This window comes from Schistosoma haematobium, chromosome 1 (genome assembly GCF_000699445.3).
Source record: "Schistosoma haematobium chromosome 1, whole genome shotgun sequence".
Classification (NCBI taxonomy): Eukaryota; Metazoa; Platyhelminthes; class Trematoda; order Strigeidida; family Schistosomatidae; genus Schistosoma; species Schistosoma haematobium.
Genome location: NC_067196.1, coordinates 79,535,905 through 79,549,549, shown reverse-complemented (window position 1 = coordinate 79,549,549; position 13,645 = coordinate 79,535,905). Strand labels below are relative to the sequence as shown.

Genomic DNA, 13,645 nt, shown 5'->3' with positions numbered 1-13,645 from the left:
GTATATCTTGTAAGGCTTGGAACCTGTTGTTGCGAGTTAACATGAGTTCGGTGAGTTTGTCAGTATCTGGAAGGAAGGCTGTATTGAAACTTTGTACTGCTGTTTCCCCATCTGTCCAGTGTTTCTTTAGCTTTAGTTTCATCTTGACCACAACTAGGTGGTGATCTGAATCCATGTCAGCCCCCTTCCTAGTTCTCACATCTTCGATTGTCCTTGTGAATTGTTTATTGATACAAATATGATCTATATGATTATTCGTGGTGTGATCCAGTGAGACCCATGTAGATTTGTGTATGCGTTTGTGTGGGAATGTTGTGCCACCTATAACCAATTTGTTGAATGTGTAGAATTATGGTCTATAATGATATTAGTACTGCTCTAATAATAGACCTAATCCTAAAATGGTAGATTTTTCATTATATAACTGCCTAATCTATAAAATCTTACATGGAGGTCACATCATCGTCTACACCAACTCACTGTATCGTAACAGGTACCAGTACATGGTAGAGAGCAAGCTTAGGCTAGAGAAAGGACAAATGAATAAAAGATATAAGGCAACATTCCGCAGGGACCACGCCTGCATGGCCGAGCCATACCATCCGATCAACTCCTATTTATTCAACCCATTGCTCCCTCCTTTTTCATCGTTAGGTGTTTTTGAATATATATTTTCCGCGTAGTCTCGTGTTCAGCTTTGAGGACTGTGTGGTTATGGTCCGATACCACTACAAATGCACACAGGTTTGCAAGTCTCTTCCGATTTTCATTTCTCTCTACCAATCCATGTCGTCACATGATACCTTCATACCCGGTGTTGTCCATTCCGACTTTGGCATTTAGGTCTTCGATCAGGATGTTGAGATCCTTTCTTGGACACTTCTCTGTAATTGATTGGAGCCCCTTATAGATCTGATCTTTAATGTCGTCGTTGCTATTATTGGTGGGTTCATAATACTGGACAACATTCAACGTGATTCCCTCCTTGCTTGTTTTGAAGGATGCTTTGGTGATACTGGATCAGTAGGATTCCCATCCTATAAGTGCAGTACGTGCTTGTTTGGACAGCATCAGAGCAAGTCATTGAGCGTGTGGAGCATTTTCCTCTTCGTGATCAGAGTATAGCAGCATCTCTCCCGTATCTAGCCCTTGCTTTCCAACTTGGGTCCAATGGGTTTCTCTGTTTCTCAGTACTACTAATTTGTATCTCCTCATTTCAGTTGCTATTTGACTGGTCTCACGGTATCCCACATTGTCCGGACGTTCCAAGCACATATAAAAATTGTTGCTCTGGTTGTTAGAAGGGGCATCAGCCTCGTGGCTTCCGAAGGAATTCGGCTTTCACCAAGAAGCGTTATAATTCTTTATTCCGCTCCTAGGGAAGAGTTTGAATGGCTGAATTTGTTTAATCTGGTTCACGTTTTTTCGGAAAGATTTTTTTCAAGCGATGGTGTTGTCGATCCCATACTCGACCCACCTTCTCTACCTAGGCTTGGGATCAGAGTAGCTATCGAAGAGATGGTGCTGATGAAACGTAGTCAGGAGCCTCGTAGATGTTGATGACATGAGCGTTGTTGTATTTGTCAAGGTGTTTTAGATAGCATCTTAAACCCAGGTAGTCGATAATTTTGTTTGAAAACTAAAAACATGCTTCGTTAGACCAACATAAGACTATCGTGGTGTAATTTGTTCATCAGATAGTTCTAAAATAGACCTTAAGAGCAAGCTTTTCATATTTTTGTCCAAAAAGTCCAAAAGTACTTGGGTTATTGAAAGCTTTGTTAGAATGCTTCCATTTTAGTTATTAACCTTGTAGAGTTGATTTCCCCAGTTTGATCGAACTATGTGAATTGCCCTGGCTAGTATGGTGAGTTTTTCTCTCACTAGTTTAACACACATGCATTTTGTAGCGTATTCATCCACATAATGATACGAGTGTACAACCTACTCTATGGGGAGATGTACATATTCAGACCTGATCCAAACTTATAAGATCGGAAGTGTATAACTTATTTTATAGATCATACAGAGATCCAAACACCTCACTTTCCGATAGGAGATTCCGAGAGTTAGTCACATGGTAGGAAATACTGTATTCCTCAGAATATGGGCTTTTAAGATTGCTTGCTTTGTCATCTAAGTCCTCTTGTCCTTCGGTCTTTGGTAGTAAGGATAGGTCAATCGACCCATGTTAGTCCTTACAGTTTGTAGTACTGTAAAGATCAAGTCTTGCTTCGGACGTATCAAAAAGGTGGTGATATTACGTGTTCTGACAGAGAATTTCAGTTATTTAGCGTTCGGAAGGAACAGTAGATACTCCCAGCTCAAATTCATTTAGTATCATGGACGCCACAGTCGAGTCGCCCCATAATTTGCAGAAAGATGATTCAGATATTTCCACTCCTGGAGCCAAGCATCTCCGAACTTGATCGGGTACTTGCCTTACTTGATGTTTACATGAGATTTGAATATTTTAAACATTTACAGTGCTCGATGTCTTAGTTTCAACCCTACTGAGGTTTTGTTAGGTGTAATGGGCACCCTTTTCGTCCATCTGTAAATGTTAATCTTAAGACATCCTGCTTCAAAGCTTCTAGCTGGATATTAGTCAGGATAAACAATTGTAATTTAGAACTAACAGCAATAACCCACAAACTTTGTGTGTGGTTTCACTTTTGTGTTCAGGCCACACGAAAACAGCTGGATTGGTAACTTTTGCTCATGTCTAGCAAAGCGCCGTTATTTACCGCGACATTTGCATGTTTCGATGGCATTGGCGTAATTTTGCACTGAGGATTTGATGACACTTGAAAGTTCGTTGATATGAAAATGAATAACGATGTATCTAGCACATATATACATATATTTGTAAAGAAAACCTGCTATCTATTCCCACATCGCGGTTTTTCTTTGGTCGAGATGCTTGTTTACTGGTTTTACTTGGTAAATCGTTAATAAGTGTTAGGAATATCACTAGTAATTGTTTCTAAACATCTGGACTAACGCAGAAAATCGGTTAATTTATGCTAGCACATCACAAAGACACTAAGTTTCGAGTGATTTTCATGCACAGAACTGGTGGGGCGTCTGTTCCGTTAAAAAACGTAATCCAAAGATTAGAAGAAACTTTCAGATAATAATAGCACAACCCTCTATTATTTTGATGCCTGGTCTACGCTTGAACCGCTCTACGTAGGTTACATTAATCTCAAAATGTAAATGCTCTACGAATGGTCGCTTCTTTAGAATGCAAAGAACTTTCTACGTTATCTAGGCCTTCTTATCTTACCACTCTAAGTAAGTATCAACACATGCTAAGTGTACAGACCAACTTATTTCAGTTCTATACAATTTTTAATAGTTTTAAGGGAAAGCTCAAAGATTATAGGTACCGGAAATCCTTGCCTGTAAGTTTTAAGGATAAAGCATTTAGGGAATAAACTAAATTAACCTCGATTTTTTAAAATCAAATTATAGAGGCAAGTAATTTGGACTCACACTGTACCCCCCTCCGATTATAATTATTTGGCTTCGTACTGAACGATTGATAGGTGAGATTTTAGTCGAGTTTTATAAACATAGGGATAAAATCTATCGCATCTCTGAATAGCCCAGGATTAGGTATCAATGTGAGTGTTCTTTACATCAACATTCCTATTGATAAGATTCAAAATCTTCATACACTGAGATGATTAATAGTAATAGTCGTAGTACCGCACTGGTCATTGTTTTGTAATTTTCTACATATCTATATAAATATGTCAACACTTTCCTCAACGAATCCGGTATTGAGAAGTTTGACAAAGTTTATTGCTTTCCCATGATTTCCTGGTGACATATCTCGTCACTATTCAATCGCAAACTTTTATAGTTCCACGAATTGTTTCAGGTTTTTTGGATAAACAAGTTGCTATTCATCTTGTTGATGACCTTCCACGGCGCTTCATTAATATATGGAGCTCATTCTTGGACGCCTACTCACCTATCATCTATCTCTAACTCATCCTTAATCGATGATCATGATGCAGATCCTTTTCGGTTAAGTTATATCAAAGTGGGGTTGGCAGCAGCTTTTTTTTTCACTGTGCTTGTTTCGTGTGGTCTGCCAGTTTTATTGATAAACTACCTGAAAGAACGAAATAGTCTACCATTATTCAATAACAATCGAAGATTTCATTTGGGTAAAGTGCAACATAGTGGGTCAGACCAAGTTAAAGTAGAAAATAGGGATGATGACATTAGATTTCAATACTGTGATCTAAATTTATCTCCACCTTCAGGAAGGAGTCCTGTAAATGTTTCTAGTGGTGAAGTGTATGCAGATAACAATGTTTCATGGAACCGAGCTCCGTTTCAACAACAAACTTCGGTGGAATCTGAAAGTTTATCCACTTGTCAAAGCCCTAATCCTGCATTAATTAACGGAGACCAGTCTGAAAACAGAGATTTACTTACTGGTCAGGTGGTCCATAATGAGCGGAACTGGGCCAGTTCATTTAGGATTCAAGATCGAATACGTGGTCGTAATTTAAGTGATCACTCTATTATACAGAATCGAAGAGATCATCAGAAACAAGAGAAACAAATGTCATCTCGAAAAGTTTGTCTTTCATCAGGAACAACGCGTAAAGAAGCATTACAAGCTTGGTTTAGTCGGTGTAATTGTTTTGCCGCTGGAGTATTCTTATCTTCAGGTAAGCCTACACAAAATATTTGCTTATTTCTATGAGTTGCTCTGTCGTGTTACCATGAATACGAATTCGGTTACTTTTTAGGTATACGGAAAATGCAGTTAAAATTCCAAATGTCATATGGTAGACCAAAGTGTGGAACCTAACTGGCGATTTATTAAGTTAATTTGTGTAAACCTTGATACTTGTGAAGCACTAAATAAATCCCAACTAATTACTAAGGTCTTTTTATAAATACAGAATAAAGGTTACATAGTAATACTTCATATTTTTGTACATACTAATAAAATCCTATCATACCAATAGTATTAAGTAAGATATTTTTTCATAACTAGTACTGCGGCAATATTCTGGTCATGTTACATGTTATCTACATATCACGAGTAAACTTTTATGTTATAGTTCACACAATATTTTCACTAAAACTCAGTTTGGTGTACTCGGGAGACCATAGAGTAATTATGCGTCTTAATTCTTCTAGAGTTTAGTAAGAAAAAGGGTTTACAAAAACACAGAAAGCAATAATTAATAGAATAGATTTCATAGGTTTACACTTACACTCCCAACCATTTAGAAAATAGCATACACGATTGTATTGTTATAGGTGGTTGCAAAACGTATCGTTCTGTCTCAAAACAATCATTAGTATTGTACTTCCAAAGTTTATTTTGCCATTTTGTACATTTTCAAATGAGTTAGACCAAATCTAAGGATTTCTTCCCATGTTATTATGCATACCGACAGTTTTTTTGCCTTGAAATTTCATTTTATTCCAGCTTGTTATGTAATTGATGTGGTGGACTATTGAACAAATAAGTGGTATGTGTTCAACCACCATTAGTTGGTACACGTCATTGCATCACTTAGTTGAAGTTCTCAACGACCTCCGAAATCGCTTAACTGCATTCATACTTAATACCCCGGCCAAAAAATTAAAAGCACGAAACACTGGTTGTTGTCCTTAGCAGTGACTAAATGGTTCAAAATGAGTTGTTACATGTAAAACAATAATCTGTTCATGTTATTGGCGAAATCACATGTAACTCTCACTAGTTTATATGATACCAGAGAAGTTCACACTGTTAATGCTTACACGTCGGAATACATCAAACATATGCAATTTCTCACATTTTCAAATTTATTAAGGTTTATTTTACATGGTTAGCTTTTCTGGACGATTTTCACTTCAGTTCAAAAGTTCTGGTTTGTGTAGATTGTTAATGATGTTTAGTTTAACAATGCTCTTTTATCTCAAGGTATTCAAAGTTTTGTTTAGAAAATCACGAGTCTAAATAAGTAACCTACCATTTTCATTTCTAATTACCCACCTTTATTCATGTTTGTTTTACAATTACTGAAGTGTTACGGTTTAAATCTATTTACTTTTTTATGTAATGTGGAGATTCAGTGTCACTAATAACTAACCCGGTTGTTTCGCTTAGAAGCAGTCTCAGTGTTGCCGGTCCACTCACTCTTTGTCTTCCATCCAATCCTAAGTCTCGAAATCTTATTCTTTTCTCCTTTATATACACAATGTTTTCCTACTATTATTGATGCTGTTACTACTTCTACCATTCTAGGATTTGTCTTCATAATTTCATTTCGCTGTGTTAATGTGGTGCGGCGACTTAAACTGATGTACATATTGATCAGCTTCTAGGTTGTATATTATTGACACAAATTCTAATTCTAAAGTCGCTTAATAGATATAAAGACGATCATTTTCATTTACCAATTACTTAACAATAAACTGCAGAATGTTTTTTTGTTTGTATACTCATTGCATTAAATATTTAATTTGTAGAACTCGTGAACTGCAAACACGAGAGAATCAAGCTGGCTTCAGATCTGGTCGTGACTGCATCGACCACATATTCACCATTCGTCAGGTCCTAGAACATAGGCATACTTACCGGCGTTCGACAATGGTGGTCTTTCTTGACTTGAAAGCAGCATTTGACTCGGTAGACCGCGAGGTTCTGTGGCAGTGTCTGTCATTGAAAGGCGTACCTCAGAAGTACATAAACCTTGTGAAGACTCTTTACTCGAACACTACCAATCGAGTCAGAGCTTATGGCGAACTGTCATCTGCTTTTGCAACCTCAAGTGGTGTCCGTCAAGGCTGTCCACTTTCTCCATTTTTGTTTAACTTCATCATAGACCTATTGATGGAAATAACATTCTCGTCGACGGAATTCTCGGGTATTGATTTCCTACCAGGAGGTCCACTTATCGACTTAGAATTCGCGGATGACATAGTCCTGTTTGGTGAAGACGCTGACAAAATGCAGAGTCTTTTGGTAGCACTAAGCAACAATGCCAGAATGTTTGGAATGCGCTTCTCTCCCTCTAAATGCAAGTTGTTGCTTCAGGACTGGCCTGCGTCTACACCTGAACTAAGGATAGGGAGTGAAGTAGTCGAACGCGTTGACAACTTCACTTATCTTGGAAGTCTGATCAGCCCTAATGGGTTGGTGTCTGACGAAATCTCAGCACGGATTCGAGAAGCTCGCTTGGCTTTTGCCAACTTGCGTCACCTATGGCGAAGGCGAGATATCCGTATATCAATAAAAGGACGAGTATATTGCGCGGCAGTCCGTTCTGTTTTACTTTACGGCAGCGAAACATGGCCATTAAGAGTAGAAGACACTTGTAAGCTGGCATCTGCTGGGATCACCAGGTAAGTAATAGTAGGGTTAGGCGCAGGGTATTGGGGAAGGATGGTAAATCAGTTGATGAGGTTGTGAATCTTCATCGACTGAGATGGTTGGGTCACGTGTTACGTATGCCCGAACACCGATTACCATGACGTGCAATACTAACCGGTGTTGGAGATGGTTGGAAGGAAGTTAGGGACGGCCAAACCAAAACGTGGCATCAGTGCTTGAAGTCACTAACTTCTGGTCTGAGCCATGTTAGTAGATGAAGACTACTTGGTTGGGGTCCGCGTGACTCGTAACCAATGGTTGGAGACTCTTAGTGACATGGTTCAGAATCGATGACAGTGGCGTAGGTGTATACGCTCCCTGTCTTTCCTTAAACTAAGAGATTAAAATTGCTTCATATCTTTCTACGAACTAATTCTTTCTTCCTGTACTATATCCTTACTGCAATCTTTCTTTTATATATTACCACCTCTGAATTAACTACTTTTATGAATCCGGTGTCCATCTTGTTGTGTTAATGAGGTATGGCAACTTGGACCTATGCATATATGTGCCTGGTCCTACGTTGTAGCTGACTGACTGAGAACGAAATAAATGACTTAAATATTTTGAAGAGACTTATATGATGGGCTGCACTTACACCTGTTACCCGTCGTGGAGGAGCGTATGCCGCCCAACATGATTCTCTATCGAACCCTGTTCTAGCCAATCCCTTCCAGTTACTATTTACCATTTTCATATCTGCTTCCCATTGCCGATGCAGTGCGTTCTTTGCCCTCCCTCTTTTCCACTTCCCTTCAGGATACCAAGTTAACACCTCGTTAATACCTCGTGACTCAGTCTGGTGTTTTCCACAATGTATGTCCTATCCACTTCCAGCGGCTTTTCCTATCTTCCTCTTCAGCTCGAAGCCGGTTTGTTCTCTCTCACAGTAGACTGTTGCTGATGGCATCCGGTCCACGGACATTCGGTATCTTGTGTGGACAATTGTTTATAAATACCTGTACTTATTTGATGGTGGTTGTAGTAGTTCTCTAAGTTTCAGCTCCGTACAATAGAACTGTCTTGACGTTCATGTTGAAGGTTCGGACTTTGATGTTGACTGACAGACAGTTGTTTTGGGTTCCATACGTTTTTCAACTGTAGGAATGCTGTTGTTGCTTTGCCAATCCTTTGACGCTTGACAGTGTGTATAGGAGAACCTTATGGAACCTTCGACACTGTGGTGTTAGTAGCTGATAAAATCGTCAACATCATACGGAATTCATACGACGGAATACACTGCAAAGTCATCCATAGAGGACAGCTAACAGATGCATTTCAAGTGAGGATGGGAGTCAGGAAAGTTTTCTTACTCTCCCTTTTCCTTTTTCTTCTGGTGGTTGACTGGATTTTGAAGACCTCGACACCTGAGGGGAAGCACATAATACAATTGACAACTTGGATGCAACTAGACGATTCGGACTTTGCAGATGACCTACCTCTTCTATCCCAGGGCTGTACTTACACTGATTTGAACAAAATTCCGATCAGATTACCCATAGGCTTTCCACCAGTGTAGTACAACAGAAAATTTCCGCTAATGATTTTTTTTTGTGAATACCATGTTTGTATTAGTTTCGATTTTGGAATAATTCATTGGATCTCTTAGTATCTATTAATATCTGGGTGAGGCTAGCTGTATGCTTTTGACTGCGTAATTCAGAAAAAATTATATCAAAACTTTGTAAATAATATTCACAACATATAATTCAATATTTTTAGAATTCTAAGGATTATAAATTGAAATACCTTATTAAAAAAATACTATACATGAAAGTTTACTAGAAAACATACTAAATAATTATTTCATTTGGTTTGCATATACAGCCTTATGTCATTACCTCTATAAATACATTTCTCTAGTCTTGCTCGTCTTTCTCCTTTGAGTCTATAGCCTGGTGGTCTAGTTCAGAAGGTAGTATAAGAATGTTAGGAGGTGCAATTTTACGACAAATGGTGACCAAAATTAGGTTGGTGCTCCACTGGTTCCATCGGGGTTTCAAAGCCAATTTATACCATTCGTCTGAAATCAGTATTCAGAGACTTCTAGGTAGACCCTCCGCATCGACTAAACCAGTTTTAGTGCCAGAATTTTATTTGAAACTTTACCAGGTATAGCTCTGAATAAAAACCAGTGGCATTCAGTGAAGTTTTTATTGTTCTTCATAAAGTACAGCTTAACACTATCTGATGTATCCTCCCATTCAGTAGTTGTAAAACGTTTTCCTCTACTATTTCTCCTCAGTATTATAATTCTGTCATGTGTGGCTCGTTTTTCAAGTGTTCTGTTGTATCGGAGTTTTTGTGTTTTAAATAAAATTTTATAGAAAGGATATTTCCCAGTTGCTAAGTCAATCACACGTTACAACAGCGGCGATGGGCAATCAGAAAACAATGTTAGTTGGTCCATACTGGGAGTTTCAACAACAGATGAAACCGATGAAAACTGTGACGGAATGTCTGTATGTCATGACACTAAGTTAGCCTGTTGTATCCTGCACTACATCACCAACTGAACAAGGCGTTAATACGATACCTAAATTTTTCTTTGATCCAGTTGTTAATATTACTTAATAATATAATCGTATATATATATTCTGAAAATAATAGTTACAGAATTCATGCAAGTTTACAGGAATGGTCAGCTTGATTCATGTTTTAAATGTTTTGAAGATTTATTCCGTGTTGAATTTGTTGACCGAAATTACACACGAAAAGTACGACTACTACTTTGCAGACTTCGTGTCAGAGAAAGTAACAAGTACTCAAACTTTATATTGCCATACTAGTCACAGGATCGATACAGTAATGACATTGTCCCAGAATTTTGAAAGGAAGTCTTCAATTTTTAATACGTAATATCATTGTGTAAAGCTGATCAAACAAAAAACTGGTGACTTTGCCTCTGATTCAGGTATTAATAACAGGATGTATGCGCTTTGAGCCACGGTTGCTTGCAAATGACCTATTCAAGCGTCTTATTTTTGCCTGTGAACTGTAATTGCTAAGAGATGCTGATATCCGTCCACATCTGTGTAAAGGTGAGCAAACCTTCTTGATAACGATACAGATAGCTACTGAGAGATTGTAGCTACTGCTACGCTCGAAACATGACACAAAAGTGTTGCATCAACCGAAACGACTCATTGCAGTACACGCGGTCTTAACTTCAAGATAATCACTCATCCACCCTCACTCCGCAAATTAACAACGGGAAAACACCTCCATTAACATGTTGGGACTGCGGCGGATGGCGTTTCGCCAATTTTTGTCACCTGTTTGTTTCACTGTAGCATTAATATTTTTCATTCGCTTAACCAAGTACAATTTGGAAAAAAATAAGTGTTAGAAAAATTGGGGACTCTCATTATAAACTTTTGTATTTACTTACATTTATGTGTTTTTATTTTTTAAAAAGGTTTTATGGAACTTTATCCCGACACTGAAGAAGCTATAGCAGAGGCAAAAATTCAGTTACATATTAAATCTGAATTCCCATTCGCTCCATTTTTAACTCTTGTTGGATTCTTTCTGGTTTTAAGCATTGAACAAATTATATGGACAACAAAATCAAATCAATGGACATGTTGTTCGAGAAGAAATCTTAACACTAGTCAAGCATTACATCGTGATTCATTACATTCGAATGAAAATGATTATAATTTTGAAAGTAATGGAAATTTTTACCTTGATGACAATAATAGCAATAACAATGTAAAACATAATGAGATTACTGCAAATCACAAATTATCCTTGGAGGACTCACAACAGAATAACATTGGATATTTATCATCTAAACTTATGAAAAGTAATGCCAAGAGGCCATCGAAATTATCCAATGCAACAAATACTTCAGAATTGACTGCAGTCGATTGTTCACCTACATCATCTACTCATTCTGGGAATGATTTTCTTCTAGAATCCAATATTACAAGAAACCACTTCGAACACACTGGCCACTGTCATGATGATAATAATAATGATGATCATAATGCTCATCATCATTCTCATACTCATGATATTAAATTTGATACTAGCTCCTTTGGATCAGTGTTACGTATTGTTCTTCTTTTATGCGCTATGTCTGTACATTCAATATTTGAAGGTTTAGCAGTTGGTCTTCAACCTACAACACAACGTACTCTTGCCTTATTCACTGCTATTTTATTACATAAAATTATCATAGCTATTGGAATTGGTGTAAATTTAGCTACAAATTTAAATCAACCATCAACATCTTCAGGTTCTTCATTTCCATCTCGATCTTCCTATTGTCGTCTTTTTATGTATCAATCTATTGGAACATTAATTTTAGCTTGTTCATCACCATTCGGTGTTCTTGTTGGTTGTGGTTTAATGCAACAAAAACAATCACCAATATTGACAATGTCAACTGCTGTACTTCAAGGTTTAGCTTGTGGAACATTTTTCTTTGTAGTATTCTGTGAATTATTACCAGTTGAATTTAAAGAAGGTGTCAAAGATAGGATGGGAAAGTTTTTTTTCTTATTACTTGGATTTGCAGTAGTTGCATTATATGCTTTTTTAATGCCTGAATAAACATTGTTTATTCATTGTATGAATTTATTCTTTGTTACTTTTTAAAAGAAAATTACTTCGCGCCCAATTTTATGAACCATTTATAATCAATTAAATTTATAGTCTTTATCAGCTGTGTATACGTTTCTTTTATTATTTTCTATTTTTTTTCATTACTTCTCTTTAGTTTATTTGTTCTTCTCTTAGTTGTATGTTAAAATCAAATTAAATGATAGTAAATTCTACTTTAAGTTGGATAATTATTTTTGAACTGTAACTTTCTTCACTTGGTATTGTTTTGCTTGTATCTTCCTATTGAGGTTTAAGACTGCAATTGGTCAGTCTGTTAGCCACTATCCATCTTTGCTTGTAACTTTCTTCGCTACGAACTTTTTCTCTTTAATTGTCTAAATTTCTTTTTATAAATGAATTCATTATCTCCATCTATTACTTCTAATTTATTTATGTATCTGTCTAACTAGGTACATTATTTCTTTTCCTTCACATAAAATTTTAATTGATCAGTTTCTGTGCATATTTATTTTCGATAGTTTGCTTTATATATACATGATCTCTGGTAATTTTTTTTCTGAAGTACAATTCAAAGTACTGCTTTCGGTGTCTGTTTTTTTTATCGGGATATGTTTCTCCTGTTGGAGTTTGATTATTTATTTGTGTGTTTGTGAATATCTGGAATAAATAGAACATCTGATTTGAAAGAAAGTTGTGCTTATCCTTTGATAATTATTTTTGAAATGACATTAGTCTATGTAGTAGTCACACTAATTAATATTTTTTTGGCCTTTGCCAACTTGCGGGATATTCGTCTACCAACCAGAGGACAAGCTTACTGTGCAACAGTATGCCTCATTCTTCTTTATGGATGTGAAACATTGCCATTAAGAATAGAGGATTTCAGTAGGTTAATAATAATCAATCGTAGGTGTCTTCGATGCATCCTTCATGCACTTTGGGAGCACTGAATGAACAACACCAAGGTTAGGCGTTCGATATTAGGTAAATATTGCAAACTGGTTGATGAAGTAGTAAATCTTTATCGACTGAGGTGACTGGGATACATCAAATATGCCCAACCACCGCCCACCTCGATAAGGGATGTCTGATACTTGAGTAGGTTGGAAGAAAGTTGTTGGAGGCCAATTAGTTAACAAAATCAATGACAATTGGGATGAGGCGTGTTAACAGGTGAAGACTACCCAGTTGGGGTCCACGTGATTATCGCAACAGGTGGTTAGAAACTTTGGGTGATATGACGCAGAATCATCCTAAATGGCGCAAATGCATCAATTCCTTGTCTCCCTCTAGAACTTGAGTCTTGAAATTCCACTTTTTCTCTATACCTAGTCTTTTCTACTACTACTGATACTGTCACTGCTACTTTTCTGGGATTTATCTTGAAATAATTTTATCTCGATTGGCTGATATGTTATGGCAACTTAAACCGATGCACATGTTTCAGGTTCTATGTTACGTATAACACTGATATTCTGTTAGCAGTTCATCAAAGTAATCTAGGTATTGGGTAGTATTTTACCTTAGTTAAGATTTAACTGATTAACTTTCAGCTTATATAGATTGATATATAAGACTTCAATCATTCAAACCAAACGGCTATGATCACTTAATTGAAAAGACTAGAAATAACTGCTAAGTGACTTGACTATCAGGTCATCTAACTTAGTAGTC

At 37.0% G+C, this 13,645-nt stretch overlaps 1 protein-coding gene across 1 annotated transcript; it reads left to right on the top strand.

The window, feature by feature from the left end:
• Positions 1–1,398: 1,398 nt before the first annotated feature.
• MS3_00002210 (uncharacterized protein) lies at positions 1,399–12,661 on the top strand. Its single transcript, XM_051209785.1, has 3 exons — positions 1,399–1,867; positions 3,890–4,694; positions 10,818–12,661. Exons 1-3 carry the CDS (start codon positions 1,865–1,867, stop codon positions 11,957–11,959), a joined length of 1,950 nt encoding a protein of 649 aa, XP_051075249.1. The 5' UTR covers positions 1,399–1,864; the 3' UTR covers positions 11,960–12,661.
• The last annotated feature ends 984 nt before the right edge of the window (positions 12,662–13,645 follow it).